The 26664-nt window shown below is 41.4% G+C and overlaps 2 protein-coding genes across 2 annotated transcripts in view; both read left to right on the plus strand.

Moving 5' to 3' along the window:
* Window positions 1-26664, plus strand: part of dock1 (dedicator of cytokinesis 1) — a 557290-nt gene that overhangs the window by 361546 nt on the left and 169080 nt on the right. The window contains exon 30 of the mRNA XM_062976064.1: window positions 21895-21967. Within this exon, the coding sequence (XP_062832134.1) occupies window positions 21895-21967 (73 nt within the window). The remainder of the gene's footprint in view (window positions 1-21894; window positions 21968-26664) is intronic.
* LOC134297720 (uncharacterized) lies at window positions 13714-19335 on the plus strand. The gene is made up of 2 exons (XM_062976063.1): window positions 13714-15750; window positions 18962-19335. The coding sequence occupies exons 1-2, from the start codon at window positions 14134-14136 to the stop codon at window positions 19043-19045; spliced, it is 1701 nt and encodes a 566-aa protein (XP_062832133.1). The 5' UTR covers window positions 13714-14133; the 3' UTR covers window positions 19046-19335.

Genomic DNA, 26664 nt, shown 5'->3' on the forward strand with positions numbered 1-26664 from the left:
TGAAAACCCCAATTGAAAATATACATTAGGGAGTATTAGAATTGTATTCATTGCTAATCCTATTGTTTTCTGGTTCAACATTAGACAGAATCACAAACAGTTTCTGGAATGTGTAGCCTTTGAAGAAAGCTATTCAATACAATATAAAGGCTGAAACACATTGGATATTTTTTACAAAATAAGATAATTATAAACACTTTATAAAGAATAAAATACAGACCATCGATAAGCATGCAAAGACTTGTCACTTCCTTTGCCTGTGGGTCCAAGATTAGATTGAAAAGGTTACTTCACCTTCTAATTCAACATCTTCAGTTATTACCTTCTTGCAACTCTAAAGACCAACTTAATTAATTTGACAGGGTTTATTACAAGCTGTATCAATCACATTAGATAAATAGCATTCAGGTGAAGTAATGCAACTACTATGTGCCTGTGATATCTTTTCCATAAAATATCCACACATCAATCCAATTACTACTTGTGAGTGATTATAAAAATATTTTTACTTTCCAGAAGTTAATGTGAGGCAACTCCCTGCTGGATAAAATGATTTTTTCAAAGCACTCCTGACAGATGTTCATCTAGCCTCTATTTAAAATCCCGCAAATAAGTAATGTTGGTATTGTCTAATTTCTGTATTTTTGTTATATATATTAAGGACCTCATCACATTAAGGCTGGGATTCACCATGCATCGTGACAAATCTGGTGGGGGGCATAGGGAACGTGTCATCCCACATCACCCGCCTTCCCCCTCACCACATCCCATGGGGGAAGTGTCTGCTGCCTGGCTTCCCGCTGTTGTTTCCAATGCAACACAGGTAGCCTCCTGTGTTGCCACCATGGCTCCATACCACTTCCACTTCACTTGCGGCACAAAGCTCATCCGGAAGTACATCGGCGTCATGGGATGGGAGCTGGTGGGCTCCATGCCGCAGGGGAAATTGAAGTGTTGTCTGATGGGCAATTTTGCCTGTCTGTTGAGGCTGTTAATCACCACGGAACTAGTTTTGAATATTTGCATGTAAATTTTATCCTCAATTATCCCTGTTATTTAGGAACTCTGTTTACACAGTAGACTGAAACAAACATCAGAAATTATTGTATTCCAAATACTGTTTATTTTTTGGGAATTTTATTTCCCACTGAATATTGTAGTGGTGTACAACTTTAAAACTGTAGTAATAAAATTATAGATGAAATAATTACTGTTTACATAGCTGGCCGACACTCTAAGGAAGGAAGGAATGAACAGATGTACCTTAAGAAGGTACCCAAAATATGAAATTAGGCACCTGTTTAATTTTATTCCACAGATCAAAAGCTGCAACACTAAAATTTCTTGGTTATCATAAGTCATGCATTAGGGCATTTTAAGCAGAGGCTGGCTGACCATCTGTCAGGAGTGCTTTATTTATGTGTTTCTGCATGGTAAGGAATTGGACTGGATGGCTCTTTTGGTCTTTTTCAACTCTATGATGTTATTATCCTTAATGATAGATATCATTAAACAGAGAAACTTACATATATCTCTTTAAAGATGATGAATGATTGTTTTTATTTATTGTTTTCTTTGTCCCAAGTGGTCTCCTAGAATTCAGTGGGAGCTAGAGAAAATTAACCCAGGCCCTAATTGAATAACTCCACTTCTTCATCTCAGGGCCTTTCCGTACAGCCATATAAACCAGAATATCAAGGTAGATAATCCGCAATATCTACTTTGAACTGTATTATCTGAGTCCACACTGCCATGTAATCTAGTTCAATGTGGATTTTATATAACTGAATAAAACCCCACATTATCTGCTTGGAAATGGGATATATGGCAGTGTGGCAGATATTGTAGGTTATTCTGCCTTGATGTTCTGGTTTACATGGCTGTGTGGAAGGGCCCTTAGTAATTTCCCCATAGCTTCATTCTATCTCATACTGGTTTGTGATAAAACCTTGAAATATTATTCCATATGAGTTTGTATGGTCATGTGCCAGCTAGTTAATGCTAGATTCCCCATATGCACTGGCTATACATATTTGTTTTTGCGTGCCATCAGGTCATTTCTGACTTATGACAATCATAAAGCAAAGCTATCATAGTGGTTTCTAGGCATGATTTGTTCAGAAGAGGTTTACCATTACCTTCCTGTAAAGTTGAGAGTATGTGACTTGACCAATTGGATTTTTTTTTTGGTTAGTTGGGGATTTGAACCCTGTTCTCACATAATGCTAATACAACATTCAGCACCACACTGGCTGTATATATTTGGCTGTCCCCTTCTTTATAAAAGGCCCATCTAAATCCAAATGGCCTGGAGAAATTTTAAAGAAAAAAATGTTAAGACATTGTTGGGTCTTCGGGAAAAAATATTATTATTGTTACATTTTTTCTCCTGCCTTTCCACTTTTAAAAAGTACTTAAATCAGACAACAAGTCCTATCCCATGTGCCCAATAAATACTATTCTCAAGTGGGTCTCTTAAACTATGGCACTCCTGTATGCTTTTGCTGTGTGATATAGTTGAGAAACCTCTGTCAATCCTAGAAAATAACTATGATGTACGAACAAGTCGTTTCGGCGATTTGATGGACAAGTCATTTTTAGGTCTTACATATCCATCATTTTGAATTCTTCCCAGAAGGTTTCTGAGAGAATGCTGTATTCCAAAACATCATTTTTTCCTGCATACTGACAACTATGGTGGATTTTGGTTCCAAATGCAAAAATGATTCCAACTCTCAGTCAACCAGAAAAGGTTTCCTTGCTCTCATTAAATGAAACAATCGCAAAAGTATAATAGTTGTTGACAGAAGAAACCCAATCCCTAGGAATGAAGGATGAGACCCCAAATTTCCAATTGGTATTTAACACATGGAAAATCTGAACAATTATTTTGGAGGTTCAGCCACACATTATAGCAAAGAGTGGCAGCGAACTTCCTTCTCGTATAACCTTTGACTGGAAATGTGTGCATCTTGTGCAGATAAGACAATTTCTGTATTCATGTAGTTTTGGTCAACTAGGTTCTCTCAAGGTTTGTATTAATATCTAAAATATATAAAACAAGCTGCAAGGCTATTCAGTACTAATCTAGGTGGCCCCTATAAGGAAATTTTGAAAAAACAAAATTGATCCTTCCAGATGAAATCACAAGAAGAGATAAATCAACAGTACTGTGTGGTTCTAGTACATGCAATTAAAGGAATTTTATAACTTATAACAAAGACAAGAAGTTAGGATTTAATGGAAAATATATCTTCTGGGGAAAATGATATTGGTTGACAAGAAAAGTATACTACGTATTTACAACAAACTATTAGGATGGTCCACCGAAATTGAATTAGTAAAAAACTGCATGATTAAATGGGCTTCTAATATTGGTGGCTCTATTAGATTAGACGAATGGGAACAGATCTGGAACAAAAAACTGAAGTATACATATGAAATGGACTTAAAAGAAAATTGGTACAAAATGTTGTACCATTGGTACATGACCCCACAAAAACTAGGGACCATGTACAAGAAAATGCAGAAAAAATGTTGAAAATGTAGTGTACAGGATGGCACATTCTATCATATGTGGTGGACCTGCAAAAAGTCAGAAACTATTGGAAAGAGATACAGGAGACATGCCAGAAGATACTAAAAACAAAAATTCAAATGAAACCAAAATACTTTTATTAGGCCTAACAGACAAGGATATTGAACTGGACAAAAATAAAGATATTCTCAACTGCAGCAAGGATAGTATATGTGAGAAACTAGAAAACAGAAGAAACGCCACTAAAAGAATGATGGCTGGATAAAGTCTGGGAAATCATGGTTTTGGATAAATTAACATTTTCAATGAAGAAACTCTTATGGAGACCTAGCATTCCAATGGACTGACAGCTATTAAAAGACTATATGAACATGGAGTAAAACAAGACTATCAATAAAATGCAAAAGGAGCTATTAAGTAAGAAAATGATCCTGATCGAGTCTAAAGGAAAAGGGGGAAAGCATCATATTAAACAAGATGACAAAAGACATTGAATAAACACAGAGAAGACTGGAAGACAAGATATCCCCACCTCCCTTTTTATTTTATTTTTCCTCCTCTTTTGTCTCCCCCACAGACCTATCCCATGCACCTTCCCCGAAATACCTCATAATACCTTGATTCCATTTGTACTACTTTCCTCCCGTTTTTCTACTTTCCTCCCCTGTTTCCTCCTTATACCTTTCCCTTTTAAAACTGTATCTTCATTTTGAAAACTTTTAATGAAGATTATTACAAAAATGCTAATCAAGGTGGCCAATTCACACTTGCCTCAAACAGACAAGAGTCCTTTCTCCCACTCTGGACATTCCACAGATATATAAACCCCACTTGCCTAGTTTCCAACAGACCTCACAGCCTCTGAGGATGCCTGCCATAGATGTGGGTGAAATGTCAGGAGAGAATGCTTCTGGAACATGGCCATGCAGACCGGAAAACTCACTTCCACCTTATAAAGCTATTTTTTGAATAGATAGCATGTGCAGATATGGATAATTTGATTGTAAATATAGTATACTTATTTGTATATCTGTGTGTGTCATGAATCCTACCTTTGATTTAATTCCATAAAGATTTATGATGTTAGCCAAGTTGTTTTTCAATCTTCCTAACTTTTTTTAAAAGATGTTCTACATTAATAAATTACATTAGGAGATTTGAGTGAATTGCATTTAAAGCTTGAGTTGTAATAACATTGTGAGAGATTAGCAGGAAATGAATAGATGCTGAGTAAATAATCCTATTTTGTGCTAGTTTGTAATGAATTTGTTGATGGGAAACCACTTTTCTATCTGTTCGCATCATGGTAATTTGATAACCCATTTGTATTACTTAAACTGCATATTTTGTAAATATTGTCGCAAGCAAAGCAATTTGTTTCACGCACTGTGTAGAAACTGCACCCATAAAAATGTTTTCCAAATTGCTTTGCTTGCAGCTACAGGAGTTGCCATAAAGAATTATTCCTCGTATGGGATTTTTAAAGCCACAGGAGTGGCCACTGAACAGAAAAAGAGACAAGAGTATGATTTCAGACTATGTAATGCCCCAGTTGTGAAACAAAATGATATAAGCTTCAATAGGCATGCAGAACGTAATGCTACAGTCTCTTAATGCCCCAAACAAGGTGACTGATTTAACACCTGTTAGACTGTATTTCAGAGGGGGGGAAATACAGTTAGGCACATAAAATGGAAGGAAATTAAAATATAAATTATATAGTCAAATTTCTCCTCCTTTTATCCAATTGAATCTTCATGGTTTCTAAGCTTTTTGTTGTACTTGCATGGATTTATTGTTGATACACCATACAATTTGACAGGTATACAAAGCTGATATAAAATTATCTGTTCCAGGCAGATGGAATTCTGTGATGTGATTGCTATACACATTTAGGATCTGTGGCACATAAAAACATCTTTCACTTTGTCACAGTAAATGTCAGGCTGCATCCGTTTCTTTGCCTGATATAAATATTTTGTTACAAAAGAAGTAGTTGGTAATTCTGAGGGTGGCTTACAAGTTATTGTGCTTTTTTTAAAAGAAGAAGAATAAAAATGTTTCATTCAGGAATACATTATTGTTCCTTTTGAATTAAAAAAAAGCTTCCCTGTGAATGTTATCATTTGCTTTTAACTCTGGTTCTCCAACCCATTGGGAGGCTACTGCGGACAGATCAGAGACTAAGAAAAATATGGAAAGCCTAAAAATTAAGGAAAATGTTGTATTTAAAACTACCATACTCTCATCTTCAAATAATAAGAACAACCATGCTTTACACTAGCATGGACATTAAGAGAGAAAATGATGGTTACCACATCTCAAACAGACATAGATGAATCTAATCAATAGGATCCTGGTCCAGAATCAAGGATGTTGAAAAGGGGGCATCTACAATGGATACTGGCAAATAGTGAACCTTGTTCTCCATGGTGAATTTACATGGCTTTAGAAATGTCATCAATCCTGCTTTGACCTATTTTATTTGCCAACAGACCAATTGATATGACCCCATGAATAACTTGAGGGTCATTCCACAGACAGGTGAAAGCATCAATGCTGCCTTAGGGAGAGAGATACCCCTTGCTCCTGCAGCCATTTCCCTGCCCACATTCGTCAGAAATCACTCCTGGATATGCACACGACATGTATCAGGAGATGTTGGGGAATTCTCAGGAACAGTCCTACACTATGTGTTTAGTGTGGACAGTTGGACAGGCTCTAATTCAAACAAATCCACCATCCACATGAACAGGTGCCACTATCCATCACAGGGAAAATGGGATAGATTGGACCCATGTTTCCCTCCCATCATCAACACAGACCATCACAGAAATTGCCCCTTCCTTCTCCCTTGTCCCATTATTGTGAAAAATGTGCTCGGATGTAGCTAGGAGCACTCTGGAGCTCTGTGACATTCTGGGAGCAGCAACAGGGGACCTCTGAGGTCAGATGATGGCCCAGTGAGGCCAAACTGATTTTAACCCAGTGGGATGGTCTGATCTCTGTCCTGCCATTACTGTATACTAGAACCACCCTTGAGTAGTGGTTCCCAAACTTATTTGGGCTGCCACCCCCTTTCCAGAAAAAATATGACTCAGCGCCCCTGGAAAGGGGTGTGTGGCTTAGAGGGGTGGGCATGGCTCCTGCTCAAGAGGGCGGGGCTGAGCCTCTCCCCTAGTCCAAGGTACAGGGCTGCAAGGGGAGGTGGGCGGGGCCACAAATGGGCAGCCAGGACTGGGATGGGCGAAGTTACGAGCTCTGAGACAGAGCTGAGCTTCTATATCTGTCCTGCGGTGCCTGCCAGGACACAGGGGGTGGGGCTAGAGGAGGGGACGGGGCCTCTTCCCAAGTGCCTGATGGGGCTGAATCTCTATACCCCGCCCCATGTTCTAACAAGCACCTCAGGAGAGGTATATAGAGGATCAGCTCTTCGGAAGAGGCCCTGCCCCCATCCCAGCCCCACCCTTAATCCTGAAAGGCCTCTCAGGAGAGGTATAGAGGCTCAGCCTTGTCTCGGGCTCTTGGAAGGAGACCCCGCCCCCTTCCCTAGCTCCGCCCTCTGTGTCCCAACAAGTGCCTCAGGAGAGGTATAGATCCTCAGCCCTGTCTCGGGCTCTTGGGAAGAAGTTTTGCCCACTCCTCTAGCTCCACCCCCTGTGTGTCCTAACAGGTGCCTCAGGTGCTCAGCCCTGTCTCGGGCACTTGGGAAGAGGTTTCACCCCTCTGGCCCCGCCCCATGACCTAATAGGTGCCATCACCGCCCCCCTGGATCACTCCAGTGCCCACCGGAGGGTGGTAGCGCCCACTTTGGGAATCACTGGTCTAGAGTGTTGCTACTCTGGACTGACCTCAAATTAAGTGGCATAGCCTTATGCTTATGAAACCTTATACTATCAACTTCATTCTCTCAGTTAGGGCACATCCAGACAGCGCCAAAATCTAGGTTTTAAATATGAAGTAAAACATCCCGGGACCTGGCTGCACATCCGCACACAGACCTGTTAGTCCCGGGTTTGGGTCACCCACCATCCTCACTGGCGTCCTCTGTATCGGAACGAGATGGAAGATGGACGGGGAACATCTGGTGGAAGGTGTTTTTTTAAAAAAAAAAAAAAATTCAGATATAAATATAAGCAGATTCACATGTGCGTATATGAGATCCAGCGCATAGCTGAGTGATTTTTTTTTTTTAAAAAAAAACACCTTCAACCGATTGTCCCCCCTTTGTCCTCCATCTTGTCATTTAAGGAATAAGAGGAAGATATGACCCCATCATTGTAATTCCAAAACACTGGCACGGGTAAATAAAGATTTATGTAAAATGTAGTTGTATTCTCAGGAATAGTATACTGAATATTGTGAGAAATGAATTGTGTTTGTATTCATGCTCTGCATCCCTTATTACCTTGGGAAGGTTATCTTTTTTAACCTGAATATTTGTGAATGAATGAGACCCAATCAGTGGCTTGAGAGCCTTGTCCTTTTGCCAAAATAAAGCCATATATGTAACTAATATTTCCCATTCTTTTATAAACTGACATGAATTCACAGATGTGAAAACTCCCAAATGTCTTGAGGTTATCATCACAACGATTTCTATTTTTAGTGCTCCTTTAACATGCATAGGGCAAAATATGTAAATTATTATTCTACAAAAAAGTAGATTAGTTAATGTTGTAAGATGCAAGATTACTGCATAAAACATTTTTCTTTTCTAATGTTGGATAGAAAAAGGGGTGCAATTAGATCTAAAATAAAGCTTAAGAATTCATTTTTTTAAACATGCACATAAAGGTTTTTTTCTTCCATGCGCACGACTAGAGCACCATATGCTGTAGATAATATGATCTTGTCTGACATAACCAGCACATGGATATTGCTGGAAGAAAAAAAGGAGCAAGCTTGGCCAAGGTTAATTTGCAGGCTTCAAGACTGATGTGTTTCTTTTTTTGTTAACCCTAAGTTTTCAAATCACATTGTGATAAACTTTCAAAAATGGTCTTTAAGGGGGCTGAGTTGCTAGTTGTTCCTGAAAATGATTTTCATGTCCCCATAGAAGAGAGATCAGCAGATATGTTTCCAGGATGAGAAAGGGGGATTTCTGTCTGAAAAACAATACCTTTTTATTCAGTTATTGACATTTGAATAAATATTAAGAAGCTTTGCATCCCAAACTCAAGAGAAAAATTGGTTGTTTGACATCACTTTCATTGCCATGACTCAATCCTGGGAGTTGCTGATTTTAGTGATGCACCAAGACTCTTTGGCAGAGAAGATTAAATACTTTTTAAAACCAGCTCCCATGATTCCATAGCATTGAACCATAGCTGGTAACTGTTGCGCCCCAGGCCTGGAAACCCATATGATCACAGCATCACTCAAGAGTCCAGAATATAGGCAAACAGTTTATTGAAAAATATATCAAAATTATTGGAAAAATTCAGGAACAGAGAAAGGAGAAGTCTATCCAAAAAGGGTTTAGCAATAAGCAATAATCCAACAAGATTCCAAAAGTCTCAAACAGATTCAAAGATAATACAATCCAGGAATAGCCAAAAATCACAATAACAGCTTAAGTCCACAAGCAAAAGGTATCCTTAGAAAAACTTGATCATGAACAGTAACATGGAAACTTCCAATATACTTGAATCCTAAAACTAAATCTTAACTTGGAACATGGACCAGGAACTCAGGCCTAGCTTCTTACTCCAAATGCTAGGTTGTCTGAACTAACTTGAAAGTAAACAACTTACCGATTAAAAGCCGCCCATGAAAGCATTTCGTCTTCCCTGAGATCTCTCCCCAACTTTCCCACACAAACACTCTGTCCTGAGATGTCTATTGTCTGCTCTGATCTGAGGACAAAGGCCTGTGTTGATTTCTGTATCTGCAGGTGCTTCGGTATCACCTAATTCCACGCTCAACACTTCCTTATCTAATGTCTCTGGCTGCTTGGTCTGACCTTGAAGGCCTGCACTTTCAGTCAGCTTTCTCACAGACAGAAGCATCATTCCCTTTACTTAAATCTACATCACTTCATGCCCCCAGAAATCCCATAATCCTCTCTAAAGCATCAGTGAAACCATCAGTCTCAGGCTGATCTACAACATTAACATGGTGTCAAACTCCATTAATTCTTCATTGTAGATGTGCCACCTGCCAAATTACAACAATTGGAGATTTTATAAATGGCTTTCATGCTTAGTCCATGACCCAGTGCTACTGCACAGTCTTGTCTTTTGAATTTAGTGTTTATAGAAAACTGCAGTGAAATGAATTCACACAATAGCTGAGTTGAACAATAAAGCACGTCAGTGGCAAAGAGCAAAAAACTTGTGTTGCATATAAATGGAACAAAACAAATCATAACACAGAGACTTTGCTACTGAGAGGAAGTATAAATAAATATTTGTATCCTGGATTAAGATGTGTTCATTCCCTCCTGCTATCTGCTACCTATGTCCTTTCTATAATGCAGCCCTAAGGAGCCCCCAGATGGCATAGTGGACTAAGTGACTTGAAGGTTGGGTTGCTGACCTGAAAGCTGCCAGGTTCGAATCCCACCCGCGGAGAGTGCGGATGAGCTCCTTCTATCAGCTCCAGGTCCATGTGGGGACATGAGAGAAGCCTCCCACAAGGATGGTAAAAACATCAAAAACATCCGGGCATCCCCTGGGCAACGTCCTTGCAGACTGCCAATTCTCTCACTTGAGAAGCGACTCAAGTTGCTCCTGACATGAAAAAAAATGCAGTCCTAGATCACTTTAACACCTTTATTGTCTCTTTTTCTTTATTTTTTCCTTTCTTTTAAAAAAAGGATGTCATAGCCTTCTTTAAAATGTGACAGTTATTGTGTAACTCAAAAGGAAGATTACCTAAAGCTTCAGTAAAGGCTTTCTCTTTTTTGGTATTAGTGACGCATTTACAACAGTGTCAGCAACACAAGTACTTTCAGGCCAAAAAGGCAGAACAGATTCTACAGCTGTATTACTATTTTCTGTTACACTGTTGAAGCAAAGCAAGTCATGTATTTATACTTTTATTTTTAGCCATTTCATCCCGTGTTATATTTTGTATATATGCACATACCTATAGACTGCTTGCCATTCCAGTTGTGCTTATATTTTAGAGTCTTGTTCTAAATGTTAAGTGTCCTAATCAAGAACAGCAGAAGATGGGAAGAAAATATCTTCAATTTTCAGAGTTTGCTCATGAGGTGTCATAATTACTTTGACAATCATAGAAGAGAGGTACCTTTAGAGAAAAATAGTTACAGTCAGCATTTCACATTTGCTAGAGTTAGGGGAAAGGACTCCCGGGAAAGTGAAAAAACGCAATAAAGAAATTGGTTTTGTTTGTTTTTTACATGAGAGAAAATCGCTCTAGGAATTTCTAGTCTCCCAGCTGATCCTGGAATTGCACTGGAGGACCTAGAGATTCCTAGAGACAACATTTTAATGAAATCCGTGCATAGTCAAATCCACAAAGTCAAAAGGGCAAATATGGAGAGAGGACTGTAATTGATAAGGCATAGATAATCTCTGACCTAAAGCAAGGAAAATGTAAACCTATCTTTAGTCAGACTGTTTGTCTGTAGTAATGAGTTTTGGTTTTGTTGACCTTCATTTTGACCCTTATTACAAATGAGAATTCAGGAAATACAATGTTGTAGAGTGTTGCTATAGCTTATGGTCTATGAATAAAATGTGTCACGAAAGTCAATATTATAGCAGACTTAAATAGTAGGATCTACAACAGAAGGCTACAGTTCAGAATGTTCTTATTCAAAACACTGTCCACATATATTCATTTATAGGCTTGTGTAATCCGGGTAAACTGCAATCCGTTTCAGTGTCCCGGATTTCGGTGGGGGGCCCGATCCATTTTTCGGGAGCCTCCCGGATTCGGGAGGACAGAAATCAGTCAGGGGAGCTGAAATATTTGTTTTCTATCTGGCCCATTATGGTGGGGACTTCCCAGGTTCACCTTCCCATCATTTTAGGCATTGTTTGTTTTTATATCCTTCATTAAGACATTAATGTCGGGTTTAATGCTACTCTAGAGGAGATAGGTACACATGGCGCTCTCTCCCTCCCTACATAGCAAGCTTCCAAGGCATTTTAAGTAGGCTTGAATCCCCACTTCCCACAGCAGAGAAGGAAGAGCGATCTATCCCACGCCTGGGCTTCTTTAAATAAGCCTTTTTTTTTCTCTTGATTTGCAGGCCCCAGGGTGGTGCCTTACCTTTCCCCCCCTTGTGCTTTCTTTCCTTCTAGCGGGTACCATTCTTTCACACTACACTTGTAACTGAAGGCAGTCAATTTTCAGCAGCCACTGTTCTGTTCTGACTGAAGAAGAAAAAACATGGAGGCTGAGCCCTTACTATTACCACCAACCGAACAAGCCGGACCAGCCAGATTGGCCGAAGGAAACAGCTAAAAACAGATCCGGGCTCAAGCCTATTCATTTCCATGATACTCTATTACATTTTATGCCCAACTCTTTTTTCTGCCCAAACCCAAAATTAGCAAAAGTTGGAGTTACCCTCAGGTCTACTACCACTTCTCTCTTGTGTATAAAAGGTGATTTTTACCAAAAAGGAAGGCACAGTCAGAGATTAAGTTCTCTATTAATGTATAGGTTTACATTGATGAATAAAAGCATTTTATTGAAACTTACATCCAAATAAGCTTTCTCTAATACACTAGTTTCTGCATGTGTCCATCAACTTTTAATGATCAAGGTTCAGATCTGTCAGCAAGAAAGCAAGAGATTCCCTTGATAGACTCTGTGAAGTATTTGAGAAATAAATGTATTCACAGATTCAGTAGATCATACATTTTTAAAAGAAAAAAGAAGGCTTCAGAATGCATTTCCTCCATTATTTTAGGATCTTCCATCTTTCCGATTGTCCTCCTGGAAGTTTCTCAAAGTGAAACATGTATTCAGAGTCCAAGCTTTGAATGCTACTTTTTAAATAGAATTAAATGTACTACTTGCTCCTCCTGTGGTGTAATCTAGAAAGTAACAGGGAACAAATCTGCTGGATTTGTATGAGTTCCAGAATAGTTTGTGATTGTGCAACTTTATTCCTGATTTAATACAATGGTTCAAGTATAAGCATTCCATAAATAGGAATTTATCTGTTACCCTTTGAAAGCCAACCTTGGCAACCATCATTGCATGTTATGGCACTGAGCTTCAAAATTTAATCATGTGCTCTGTAAAGTAAAACCATACATCTTTCATCTCTTCTGGCCGCAGTGGCGCAATAGGTTAAACCCTTGTGCCGGCTGGACTTCTGGACTGAAGGTTGCCAGTTCAAATCTGTGAGATCTCGTCTGTCAGCTCTGTTGGAAATATCAACCTCCCAAGCCTTTCACTATTTATTTGATAATGTATATATTTGCTAAACTGTATTCTATGTGTATGTTGATTTGCTAGTTTCACTTGCCTCTTTGCTGTGGTAGGAGTTATAGACATGTGATTATTCTGAGCATATTCAGATTCAGGACTCCATTTTGTATTCAGTTTGCATCACAACTCAGTGAAGGTGGATGCAAGATCCGTGTCTGCTTTATACCTCAGTGTAGGTGGATGCATGTTTGTATCAAACCTCAGTGGAGGTGAATGTATGCATGTTGCTGTTTGGACTTCAGTGAATACAAGTATACTTAAAAACTATGGACTATTGATTAAGAATGATACATCCTATCAAACCACATATTGTAGATTATCTACTGTGAAACTGCAAGTCACTTCTGGTGTGAGAGAATTGGCCGTTTGCAAGGACTTTGCCCAGAGGACACCCAGATGTTTTACCATCTTGTGGGAGGCTTCTCTCATGTCCCTGCATAGGAAGCTGGAGCTGACTGATGGGAGCTCACCCTGCGCTCTGGATTTGAACCTGCATAAATAGGGGTATAGCTTCTAGATCCAGGGAAGTCATGCTATCCCTCTATTCTGCCTTGGTCAGACCACACCTGGAATACTGTGTCCAATTCTGGGCACCTCAATTGAAGGGAGATGTTGACAAGCTAGAAAGCATCCAGAGGAGGGCGACTAAAATGATCTAGGGTCTGGAGAACAATCCCTATGAGGAACGGCTAAAAGAGCTGGGTATGTTTAGCCTGCAGAAGAGAAGGCTGAGGGGAGACATGATAGCCATGTACAAGTGTCATGGAACCCAGTTACAGGGCTTTGGTAATTCAGCCCTGTAACTGGGAGTCATAACATAAACAATCCCAGGAGCACCTGGCAGAAGAAGATAGAATATGCCTGGGAACTTGGGGCCGAAAGTATAAACAATTATAATTGGTTTAGTGTGTGAAAATGGTAGTAATGTGATATTGGGGGTGGGACTTGATGATGATATTTACGTGTGGTGTTACGTAGCATCAAAAGTTATAAAAATAGTTGTATGTAAACATTGGGTCATTCCTGACTTTTCCAAAGTCATGTGTTCTTCAATAAAGATTGGATTTGAGAGCAGCCATCTCTGATCTGCGTTCAGACTGATCCTTTGAAGTGAGCAGGACAATTAAGTCAGGAATCCAGTTCTCACCCTCCTGCAAATTTGCAGTGAAGTGATAATGAGCAGGGAAGGAGATCAAAGCCATGACGGAGCAAAGGGGCCTCCGCTGGGAGCTCTGCCGTTGGCAGAAGAGACATTGCAAGCCATAGCTTCCTCTACGGGGTACCCCAAGCCGGACGGCGTGACCCAGAGGATTCCCAGAGGGGGAAGAGGCGTTCCGGCGGCGGCAGAAACCAGTTGGGGATCTGGAGGAAGCATGCCGGAGACCGTGGCCCTGCGGTTATCCATCCTGGAAACTCATTTATCCAGGCTGTCGGATACCGTGGGGAGAATAGTGCCAATATTGGAAGAGAATCTCCAAAAAGAGCACATCCGATATGGCGCCGAGAGAGAGCCAAGCAAAGGAGGCGATTGGAGCCAGAGGGGACAGCGAGCTTCAACGCAGAGTCCCGCGGCGGCAAGGGACGAGGGAGACGAGGAATATTGGCAGGAGCTGGAGTTCAGAGACAGAATGGCACGCGAAGTGGAGCGCCAGCGAGCTCTGGGAACTCTGAGGCCGCCATCTCCAACAGAGCTCCCAACCCCCCGGATGGGCGTCGGGGTGGAAAGACCACTGGGGCCAGGGATCGGGTCCAGTGGATTAGCAGACGAAGGCGGAGAGGAGCAGGAGATCCAGGAAGAGGAGGAGGATGTGCAGTACGACGGGGAAAGGCGAGATGCGGAGGCTACAGCGAGGCCAGTATGCGGATGGGGGGAAGGGCCGACAGCGGCGGCAGGATTTCGGGAGCCGCGCAGAATGACCACCGGAGTGGGGCGCGGCGTGATCCAAGGAAACCCGATGCAACCCTTCCCCATGCCTCCCAGACAGCATCAACGGGCCGCTGAATGGATGCCAAGAAGGGAAGATCTCAAGCTAGAATACGGAGGGGAATCAGCCGAACTGAACTTTTTTCTAATTAGCATCAGGGGATACATGGAAGACAATGCACACACATTCCCCTCCGAAGCAAGCAGGGTTCGGGCCATCGGCAACACACTAAAGAGAGGAGCGGCCAGCTGGTATGTGCAACTACATGCCAGACAGGACCCATGCCTGAGGTCAGTGCCCCGCTTCCTCGCCGCACTGGAAAACCGGTTCAGAGACCGGCTAGAGCAATTGAGAGCTCGAGACCAGCTTAGAGGAATAAAGCAGAGGGACAAAACGGTGCCCGAGTACGCAGAGGAATTCCTCCACCTCGCGGAAAGGGTACCAGAGTGGTCTGAAGTGACCAAAGTGGAATTATTTAAAGAGGGACTACGCCCCGAGATTTTCAGCTGGGCAGCGCACAGAGATGACCCCGAAACGCTCCAGGGATGGATTCAACTAGCGGGGCGCGTTGAATCCACCCTGGCCCAAGTAAAGCGCTTCAGGAGCAGCGGCGGCCAGCAAAGACCGGTGGCGAGAGGTCGAGGAGAAACGAGGAAGCAGGAAAGACCCGGAGGGAGGCCGGGGATTCCCTCCAGAGGAGACGACAACAAACCTAAACCGGGATGCTTTGTATGTGGGAAGACGGGCCATCGAGCAGCAGAATGCTGGGCACGGAAGGGGGAGCCGCCAAAACCCTCAAAGCCCAAGCCAGCAACCGGGAGGCGTGCGGAGGAGGAGGTGCGAGCCCCAGAATCTTCAGAAAAATTGGTGAGTCGGGACAAACGCATGATAGTAGTGCCAATCTGCCTCTCGGGGCTAGAGAATCGGGCCACCTGCAAGGCATTTGTGGATTGTGGTTGTTCCAGGAATATTATAACTCCAGAGTTAGCAGGAGCGTTGAAATGCCAGCAGATGGCGCTTGACTCCCCAATTGCGTTTTCGCAGCTAGACGGATCAGTTGCTACTGGGGAAGTATCTACAAAGGAAATACGGGAGGTCCCATGTAAAATAGGCAAATGGGAAGGAAGAATATCCTTTGTGATAGCCCCTATTGCCACATACCACGTAATATTAGGGATACCATGGCTCGAACAGGCAAATCCCGAAGTAGATTGGAGAGGAAAGAGCCTAGCATTTAAAGAACAGCAGACGCAATGGGAGATAAGCAAGATTGCAGAAGAGGAGGACGAGGGAGATGAAGAAGGTGAAATAGACCCACTGCTATTGCCACCTGAATACAGAGACTTTGTGGATGTGTTCAATCAGAAAGAGGCAAGTAAATTACCTCCCAAAAGGAATATAGAAGTAGAAATTGAAATAACCCCCGGAGCAAACTTACCAAAACCAAAAGTGTATCCCATGTCTGTGCAGGAGAAGGAGGAATTGAGGAAATACATTGATAAAAACCTGGCGCGGGGCTTCATTAAGCCATCCAATTCTCCTCTCGGGGCCCCAGTGTTATTCAGGAGAAAGAAAGACAACTCCCTAAGATTGTGCATTGATTATCGAAATTTAAATGCAATTACTAAGGACAATAAATACCCTATGCCCTTAGTAAAGGATTTAATTACCGTATTGAAAAAAGGGAGCATATTTACTAAACTTGATTTAATTGAAGCATATCATAAATTAAGGATCAAACCGGAGGATACTTGGAAAACTGCATTTTCCTGCGCATTCGGCCATTTTGAATATAAAATTTTACCTTTCGGATTAAAAAATGGAGGCGGGTGCTTTATGCAGCTTATAAATGAAATACTGCACCCATTGTTGTACAGAGGGGTATTCATATTTCTTGATGATATCTTGATTGTGACTGAAGATAAGGAAAAGCACGTGAAATTGGTCCGGGAAGTTTTGCAGAGACTAAGAGAAGCAAAGCTGTACGCAAAACTGTCCAAATGTGAATTTAATAAAACTCAAATTGACTTTCTGGGGTATCGGATATCTCCAGAAGGGTTAGCTATGGATCCAGCTAAAGTATCAGATGTAAAAGAATGGGGAGTGCCTCAAACAAGGAGGCAATTGCAATCGTTTCTGGGGTTTGCAAATTTTTATAGATCCTTCATAAAAGGCTTCGCGCAAATAACCGCACCCCTTACTGAACTTTTAAAAACAAAAGGGAAAGGAGAGACAGCAAAAGTAAAAGCTCCTGGCGCCAAACTAAGTTGGACGCCAGAATGCCAAAAGGCATTTGAAACCCTAAAAGAATGCTTCACAGAAGGACCCATTCTAAAACACCCCGATATCAGGAGCCCTTTCATAATCCATTGCGATGCCTCAGACTGTGCGTATGGGGCAGTACTATTGCAAAAGGATCAAAACGGGAACTTAAAACCCTGTGGATATTTGTCCCGGAAGTTCAGCGAAACTGAAAAATGTTGGCCGATATGGGAAAAAGAGGCACTAGCCATATTAAAAGCCTTAGAATGCTGGCGACACTTTCTCGAAGGAAGCGGAATCCCATTTGAAATTTGGTCTGACCATAAGAACCTCCAGTATTTAAAGTCCCCTCGAAAATTGTCCCCCAAACAGATTAGATGGGCACAATACTTCAGCAGGTTCGATTTCCAATTAAAGTTTTTTCAAGGGAAGCAGAATGTCTTGGCAGATGCTCTTTCACGCATGCCTCAACATGAAGGAATACCCACAGCAAAAGAGGGAACAATATTCTCTGACAAACAATGGGGCTTAGCTGTCAGAACAAGAGCACAAACCCAAAAGGAGAACACTGCTATGGTTGAACTCGACGGAAAAGATAATTGGGGAAACGAGCTGAAACAGTCTTATGAAGGAGACCAGTGGATCGCATCCAATGCAGAACAGGGGGAGCAGAAGGGGGGATTTTGGTTTGTGAACAAGAAACTGTATATCCCAGCAACATTAAGGATCAAGATTTTGCATCGTTTTCACAACAACCAGAGCGCTGGTCATACAGGAATTACAAAAACAACAAAAGCAATAGCAAAACATTGCTGGTGGCCAGGGATGAGGAAGGACATAAAAAATTATGTTGTTCAATGTGATGATTGTGCCAGAAATAAATCGAGAGGAGGGAAGCCAATGGGATTATTACAAACAGTAGCAGAACCTACCAGACCTTGGGAATGTGTAGCTATGGACTTTGTGGGGGAACTACCGGTTAGCAAAGGACATCGTTATATTTGGACAGTATTGGACCTGTTTTCTAAACAGGCCCACTTTATAGCACTGACGAAACTACCATCAGCCGAGAAACTAGCTGAATTGTACATAAACCACATTTACAAACTGCATGGATGTCCCAGTAGAGTGGTCAGTGACAGAGGAGTACAATTCACAGCAAAATTTTGGGAAAAATTCCTAGAAATGCTAGGAGCAGAAAGGAGTTTAAGTTCTGCTTTTCACCCCATGACAAATGGGGCGGTAGAACGTACTCAGCAGACACTTGGGCAGTTCCTTCGAATGTACTCTAACATGAGACAAAATGACTGGTCTCGGTGGTTGGCTTTTGCAGAACTAGCTTTTAATTCGACTATACATTCAGCAACAAATAAAACCCCCTTTGAAGTAGTTTACGGGTATGAAATACAGCCTCTGCCCCAGCTGCCAAGATGGACAGAGAATGAGGGAACAGAGGCAGGGAAATGGAAAGCGCAAATGATGGAATGCTGGAGTCAAGTGACTGCATCCTTAAAAGAAGCACATAAAAAGTATAAAGTATTCGCAGACAGAAAGAGGGTGGAAGGTGATAAATTGGAGAAAGGAGATTTAGTGTGGCTAAGTACCCAAAACATCAAACTGGGGCTACCTTCGAAAAAATTGGGCCCTAAATATATTGGACCATTTAGAATACAGGGTGTTATCAACGAGGTGACTTTCCAGTTGGCATTGCCAAAAAGTTTAGGGAAAATACACCCTGTATTCCATCGTAGCTTACTGAAAAAATATATGGGTACTTTGGACAAAATGGACACATAGAATTATTGTTTTGTTTCAGGCTTGTGATGAAAGAAGAACCGAAGAGGAGGACGAAGAAAAGGAGGGCACCATGTCATGGAACCCAGTTACAGGGCTTTGGTAATTCAGCCCTGTAACTGGGAGTCATAACATAAACAATCCCAGGAGCACCTGGCAGAAGAAGATAGAATATGCCTGGGAACTTGGGGCCGAAAGTATAAACAATTATAATTGGTTTAGTGTGTGAAAATGGTAGTAATGTGATATTGGGGGTGGGACTTGATGATGATATTTACGTGTGGTGTTACGTAGCATCAAAAGTTATAAAAATAGTTGTATGTAAACATTGGGTCATTCCTGACTTTTCCAAAGTCATGTGTTCTTCAATAAAGATTGGATTTGAGAGCAGCCATCTCTGATCTGCGTTCAGACTGATCCTTTGAAGTGAGCAGGACATACAAGTATGTGGGAAAGTCATAGAGAGGAAGGAGCAAGCTTGTTTGCTTCTGCCTTGCAGACTAGGACGCAGAACAATGGCTTCAAACTACAGGAAAGGAGATTCCGCCTGAACATCAGGAAGAACTTCCTCACTGTGAGAGCTGTTCGGCAGTGGAATTCTCTGCCCCGGAGTGTGGTGAAGACTCCTTTTTTGGAGGTTTTTAAGCAGAGGCTGGATGCTTTGTCAGGGGCGCTTTGAATGCGATTTTCCTGCTTCTTGGCAGAGGGTTGGACTGGATGGCCCACGAGGTCTCTTCCAACTATGTTTCTATGAAGGGGCCCTAGTGGGGTCTGAGGTCCATGTTCCACCATCAGTCTCCCCCATGAAACCACAGCCACTTCTGTAAGCCACAATACTTCTATTTCTTACTGTAGTCCATCTCAAAATGGCAACAAGAAGTGATGTTACTTCAGTTAACATTGCCATTTTGAAGAGGATCACAGAGAATAATGCATGTATTTGAGGGATACCACAAGGCTCTAGAATTGTTTTTACTACTTTTCATATGCTCTCTGAGTGATTAGAGCAATGGTTCTCAACCTGGGGCCCCCAGATGTTTTTGGCCTTCAACGTCCAGAAATCCTAACACCTGGTAAACTGGCTGGGATTTCTGGGAGTTGTAGACCAAAAACATCTGGGGACCCCAGGTTGAGAACCACTGGATTAGAAGATAAAACCATGCTGATTGAGAGGTTGGAGAACTGGTACGGGGGTTCAAAGACCACAAGAGTGGAATATGTGGCACATGGCCACAGCTCTTCTTACACTGATGTTGTGGATAATGTGTTTATTATTGACTACCCATAATTACTGCATGACTGTCACAATGTGGCGTTTGAAACTAAGCATGACAAACATGAAAGGAAGAATCAGTGACTTGATACACGAGAGGTTTCCCAGAGAATGACCACCAAGGCATGATTTTCTAACAAAAAATTGCCCCTGTTCATATAATTTTGTTTTCCATCTGGCTTTGCCTAATGGGACAGTACTGTAACAATAAGGAGATTATTATTTTTTAAAAAAAAAAGAAGAAGCAGCTTTTTGAAAGAGAAATTTACAGGAAATAAACTTACATGTATCTAGAATCCTTTTTGAATTAGGCATGCCCATAAATGGTATCTCCATGGTTAAGAGAATCTGGAATAGAGAGGAACAAATATAGTCAAGATTTTACTGTGTTATGTATTTGTCCTTAACTGGCCCTAGTGATCCTTGACTCTTCTGTAAGGAAGCATTCAAAATGCCATATGTCCTCAGCTTCTAGACTCTCTTTTATTGCTTGATCCTGAAATGTATTAGGAGTAATTAAGTTTATTACCTGTGTCATAATGTGAGCTCCTTTTTACACAGATTGCTATTGTGCACAATGAGAGAGGTCATTTGGAAGGAGTCTTAGAGTCTGCCCTTTATTATGGCAAGCCTTCCAAAGATAATGACACAAACCTACAGTGTCTATTGTCTGCAGAAAGGACATGTCAGTTTACTAGGGCATTAGCTGACAGGCTAATAATGCCAATTAAACAATTCTGTGCTGGAATACTTTCTTGAAAGCAGAACACTTGGTTATGCAGGTTTGTTAAGCTCTTGCAGGAATATCGTTTCATATACAGTATAATATCTGACCTATTTGGGAGTCTATACACTTTTATCTAGTGTAATTTAAGGTTTCTCACTTTTTGAATACACGAATACATACAGTAGAGTCTCGCTTATCCAAGCTCCGCTTATCCAAGGTTCTGGATTATCCAACCTAGTTTGCCTTTTAGTAGTCAATGTTTTTATAGTCAATTTTTCAATAAATTGCAAAATTTTGGTGCTAAATTCATAGAGTAATTATTACATAACGTTATTGTGTACTGAACTGCTTTTTCTATCAATTTGTTGTAAAGCATGATATTTTGGTGCTTAATTTGTAAAATCATAACATAATTTGATGTTTAATAGGCTTTTCCTTAATCTCTCCTTATTATCCAAGATTTTCTCTTATCCAATGTTCTGCCGGCCAATTTATGTTGGATAAGTGAGACTCTACTGTACTTGTAAAAAAATTTAAAAATTGCATGTTCCAAACCTTTATTCCCCAGCTGTTGATTCTATTTGAGTATATTTTGAATTCTAAACTAATAATATTAGTACATGGGCTTTATGAAGCACTTAAATTTTACTTATCAGTAAATGGAATTATTAATTATCCTTTGATGATATCATGGTATTATAAAAGAGAATTTGACATATCCAAAGGATTGCTTTTGTTTCTTCTATTCTACATATGCTAATTTCCTTGGTTAATTTTGAGCTTCTACATATAATTTTGCATATTTAATAGCGATATGATGACATTGCTTGTCAAATGTGTGCTGCAGATTATCTACTTCCCAGACAGTTTCAGATTTATATCTAATTGGAATGCCAAACTCACAAAGGTGCCAGTTTTAAGTGTGTAATTATGTGATTTTCTCCTGAACTTTCAGAGTCTTCCTGCGAGCAATTAATCAGTATGCAGATATGCTAAACAAGAAGTTTCTTGATCAAGCAAACTTCGAACTACAGGTAAGACACTTGAATATTATACAATTTATTTTTATTTTTGAATTACATTAAGGTTTTTTAAAGGATCAGTGTTGTTTCAATTGTTTTAAGGTGGCACAGTTATTGTAGCCGACTTGGAGGTCTTTTAATATAGGATGGAAAGAAAGAAATGTCTTCATAGTTAGTAAAATATGCATACTATATACTCTCAAGTATAAGTTGATATTTTTTAAACAAAAATTAATCTAAAAAACTGGGTCGATTTACAGGTTAGTGTTAGTTTTTTTTCTTTTTACCACCACACTGCTTCAGGCCTTTTTGAATGTTTGGTGCAGTGGCTACCAGAGGTGCTGTTTTGCAAGTGCGGCTGTGTCTGGAGGCTGCTGACTTGTCGGCTTCTACTCTTGAATCCAGAAAGGAAATTCTTTATTGTTACAACAGCATGTGCATTTCTGGGGACATGGAAAAGTTGACATCAAAAATGATTGGCACTGCTGCACTCTCCAAAATCCTCCCAATGCACATGGGATACCCATCATTACTGCCCATGGACCTTTCCTTGTGCCATAATCCCTGTATTGCACATTCACTTCTGGACTGCTCTGAGTTGGTTTGTTTCTCTCCTTCTTTGTACAGGGCACCTCTCATCTCACTTATTGCTGCTGCTGAGGCCTGTCACCATTTTCTCCTTAGTCATAAAGGATCCATATTCAGGCTTCTTCTATGACAGTGGCAGTGCACCCCTCTCCTCTGGTTCCTGGACTGTTATTAATGCTCTAAGATTGGTCCGTTGTTGCTGTCGCTGACCCCAAACACAGCTCTCTGTCCTGCGACTGCAGGAGAGATAGCCTCTACCGTTCAGAAACTAGAGGAGAGGAGCATACCAGCACTACCCTGACTGAGAAGGATTTGGAACAGAACCAGCCTCACTGGCAAAAGACAGCACAATGGCAACAGTCACAGCAGCAGCAGCAACAGGTGAGAGGGAGGCATCTAAGCAACAGGAAGAAGAATGATCTTCCACTTGCTTATCGGTGACACCAACCACTACCTGATCAGGGAAATGGTAATAGCAGCAGCTCTTTCGGTGCTTCCCCTAACCAAGGCTAGGTGCGTTTATGTGGGCCCAGGATGGGCTAAGCTCTTGCCTTTGCCACTTTACTGAGAGATTGTCTACTCTAATCCTGAAATCTGAAGTGTACAAGAAATCACCTGGGTATCCAAATGACATCCAGGTATTTTTGGTTCTTAATCCAGGGCAAACCAGACTGAACTCATTAAGCTCCACATTAAGCAAAGTTTTGTAAGGTTCCAGAGCAACTCTGCACATAGACAATCCAATGTGAACTGGTCAGAGCAGGGAAAAAGGAATGGATCAGGGTTGTGTCACCCCACCACCTTGGCAGATGGCCAGAGAGTCTGGAGAGTTTCCAACTATCACCAAGTGCTTTTGCTGACATTAGTAAAGGGAGTTGAATGACTAGTTAGAACAGTGGTTCTCAACTTTCCTAATGCCGCAACCCCTTAATACAGTTCCTCGTGTTGTGGTGACCTCCAACCATAAAATTATTTTCGTTGCCATTTCAGAACTGTAATTTTGCTACAGTTATGAATTGTAATGTAAATATCTGATATACAGGATGTATTTTCATTCACTGGACCAAATTCGGCACCAATACCTGATACGCCCACATTTGAGTACTAGTGGGGTTGGGGGGATTGATTTTGTCATTTGGGAGTTGTAGCTGTTGGGATTTATAGTTCACAAAGAAAGAGCATTCTGAACTACACCAATTATGGAACTGAACCAAACCCGGCATACCGAACTCCCATGACCAACAGAAAATACTGGAAAGGTTTGATGGGCATTGACCTTGAGTTTTGGAGTTGTAGTTCACCTACATCCAGAGAGCACTGTAGACTCAAAAAATGATGGATATGGACCAAACTTGGCACAAATACTCAATATGCCCAAATTTGAACACTTGCAGAGTTTGGGGAAAATAGATATTGACATTTGGGAGTTGTCATTGCTGGGATTTATAGTTTACCTAGAGTCAAAGAGCCCCTAGAACCCCACCAATGATAGAATTGGGCCAAACTTCCCATACAGAACTCCCATGACCAACAGAAAATATTAGTCTTTGGCAACCCCGCTGACACCCCCTCACTACCCTCCCAGAGGTCCTGACCCCCAGTTGAGAAACGCTGAGTTAGAAGGAGGGGCAATTCTCTATTGAACTGACACTTGATGTTTATCTACAGGTCACATCAAAATCCCTAATCCAACCCTGTTCTCCCAGAGTCCTAGTCCTAGTTTAACATTCATACCAGTACACCACATTGGCACTGATGCTGTAAATTAAATAGGCTTTCTTTGAACATCCCCTATGATTGGGCGAAGTTTCACTTAAGAACACAACTCAGCCTTTTATCAAACTCTGCTTCTTCAATAAAGTTAGGCAGCAGAAAACTGAACTTGACCTGGCAGATTCAGTTAAACTCTTGACCAGGCGGTATCAGTAGTTACTTTTGCTTCTATTATATTTATATTTAGCATTTTCAAATTAAACTACTGTATATAAAACCTCTAAATCCAGCTGCTAGTTTAAGTAATATGCTCCCACTGAATCAGCTGACAAATTGATTCCACAGATCTGCTCTACATGGAACTTGCTGTAGAAATGAGTTTAGGCACAGGGAATATCAGCCAAACAACAGGAATATAAGTACATATATTGCAAGAACAGGTATCTTCAGAGTTAGTACACATCTTAAACAAATTCTTAAAAACTTTTCAGTTCTTGTCATGAGAGACCTATGTTCTCAGGCCAGTCTTGAAAGAGAGAACTTCACTGGAGGAGATAGTGACTCCTCATTGTTTTGCTGTTGAACTGAACTAACATTCTCTGAGTGAAGGTGAGGAAGGGAGCATACCTTGTCCCACTTCTTCCCAGCAAGCAATTTGCCAGGAAGCGACTTGTCACTATATGATTCATCAGTCATATCAAGCTTGTGAAAAATGGTGTGAATGCACCACATAATATTGCTGTGTCATAGAAAAGAACCTATTTAGATCATTGACGTAGGCTTCTACAAGAAAAGTCATTTGATGTATTTTTTGCTGCTATTTCAACGGCATTTTAAAAGTCCATAGAAAAGTTGAAAGTATTGCTCTTCATTTAGATTTTGTTCCCATTAAAGCACTTAGTCCTCTTGCTGTCATGTAATGATTTTAAGGTATCTAAATAATTTTATTGGTTTTAAAGTATATTATCTTCATTTTCATTATCCTAGTTTTAAGACAATTATCACAATTTTAGCCGAACAAAAATGGATCATTTATTATTTTACTTGGTACAATATTTGAACTGTTTGTTTAAGGTTGGGATTTTACTAAAATCAAATTTTGTGGCTCCAACATGGGAGCTTGCATGAACAATTGTCAATATAGTTTTGTTCTTTTCCTCATTTTAAGGAAGACGATAATTTTCTCTGGCCTTTCTATAGTACAAATAAATGCTCATGGAGTTGTATTCTGTTTTGTTTATATATCATCATAAAGCCTTTGATTTCAATATTTAGGAAGGAGGGCAGTTTTGTTTAAGCATCATTATTCATATTGAGGCCACATGCAACAATTCTATCAAGAATGAACATAGCATGATGATGTCTTATTAGCTTGTGTATGGATATTTCACACTATCCTATATTAGGGTTGTGCATTTGGGGCAAACCTTGACCCGTTTCATCTCCTGGCATTCGGTGGGGGCCCTGATCCATTTTTGGGAACATCCCGAAATTGGGATGGCAGATATCTGCTTTTGTTCTTGGGTGCCAAAAGATCCATTTTTTATCAGCCCATTTTTCTTACCTGCTATTTCTTTGTACTCTAGAAGAGGTGCTTGGCTGCAGGCACCAGAAGGACTGCGCAGCACACACGCAAGCATTAGCAGGTGCACACACTTTCTGGGCCTGCATGCCACACACACACACACTCCTGCCTGTACCTGCACCCAAGCACCTCCTCTAGAGTAAGAATGTCTTACTCTAGAGAAAGTGCTCAGCTGCAGGCCCTGGCAAGCACACTTCCTGAGCCTGTACACCTCACATACACTCTTTTTCCAAAGCAAAGAAGCAAGTTCTGGAAGGTGCTCGGCTGCAGGTGCACACACTTTATCTCCTGGGCTACACCATGCCAGCCAGCCACACACTTTTTCTATTCAAAGTCATTTTAAGGAGCCTTCCCACAGGTAAGGAAAAGTGATGACCTCCTGGAAGAAGAGAGTAGTTTTCAGGGAATGAGGGTTTACTTTTTGTTTGCTGGGGGAGTAAAAAAAAGATTAAACTGTGATCAGGGCCGGTCGGAGATAAATTTAAATATTAAGCGGGGGCGCTGAAAAGCGCCCCCCGCCGGCCCCGCCTCCTGCGCCCTGGCCCCGCCTCCCAACCAGCGTGCCCTGGCCCCGCCTCCCGCGCTGCGTGGGAGGCGGGGCCAGGGCACGCTGGGTGGAAGGCGGGGCCAGGGTTGGCCCCGCCTCCCATGCTATTCGCCCTGGCCCCGCCTCCCACGCAGCGTGGGAGGCGCGGCCAGGGTTGGAAAGAGGGAGGCTTCGCCGCCCGGGGAGGGAAGGGGGGATCGCCTCCTCCCCTCCCCGGGCGGCGAAGGAACCAGGCTTCGCCGCCCGGGGAGGGAAGGAGCGATCTCCTCC

This window comes from Anolis carolinensis, chromosome 3, assembly GCF_035594765.1.
Source record: "Anolis carolinensis isolate JA03-04 chromosome 3, rAnoCar3.1.pri, whole genome shotgun sequence".
Lineage (NCBI taxonomy): Eukaryota > Metazoa > Chordata > Lepidosauria > Squamata > Dactyloidae > Anolis > Anolis carolinensis.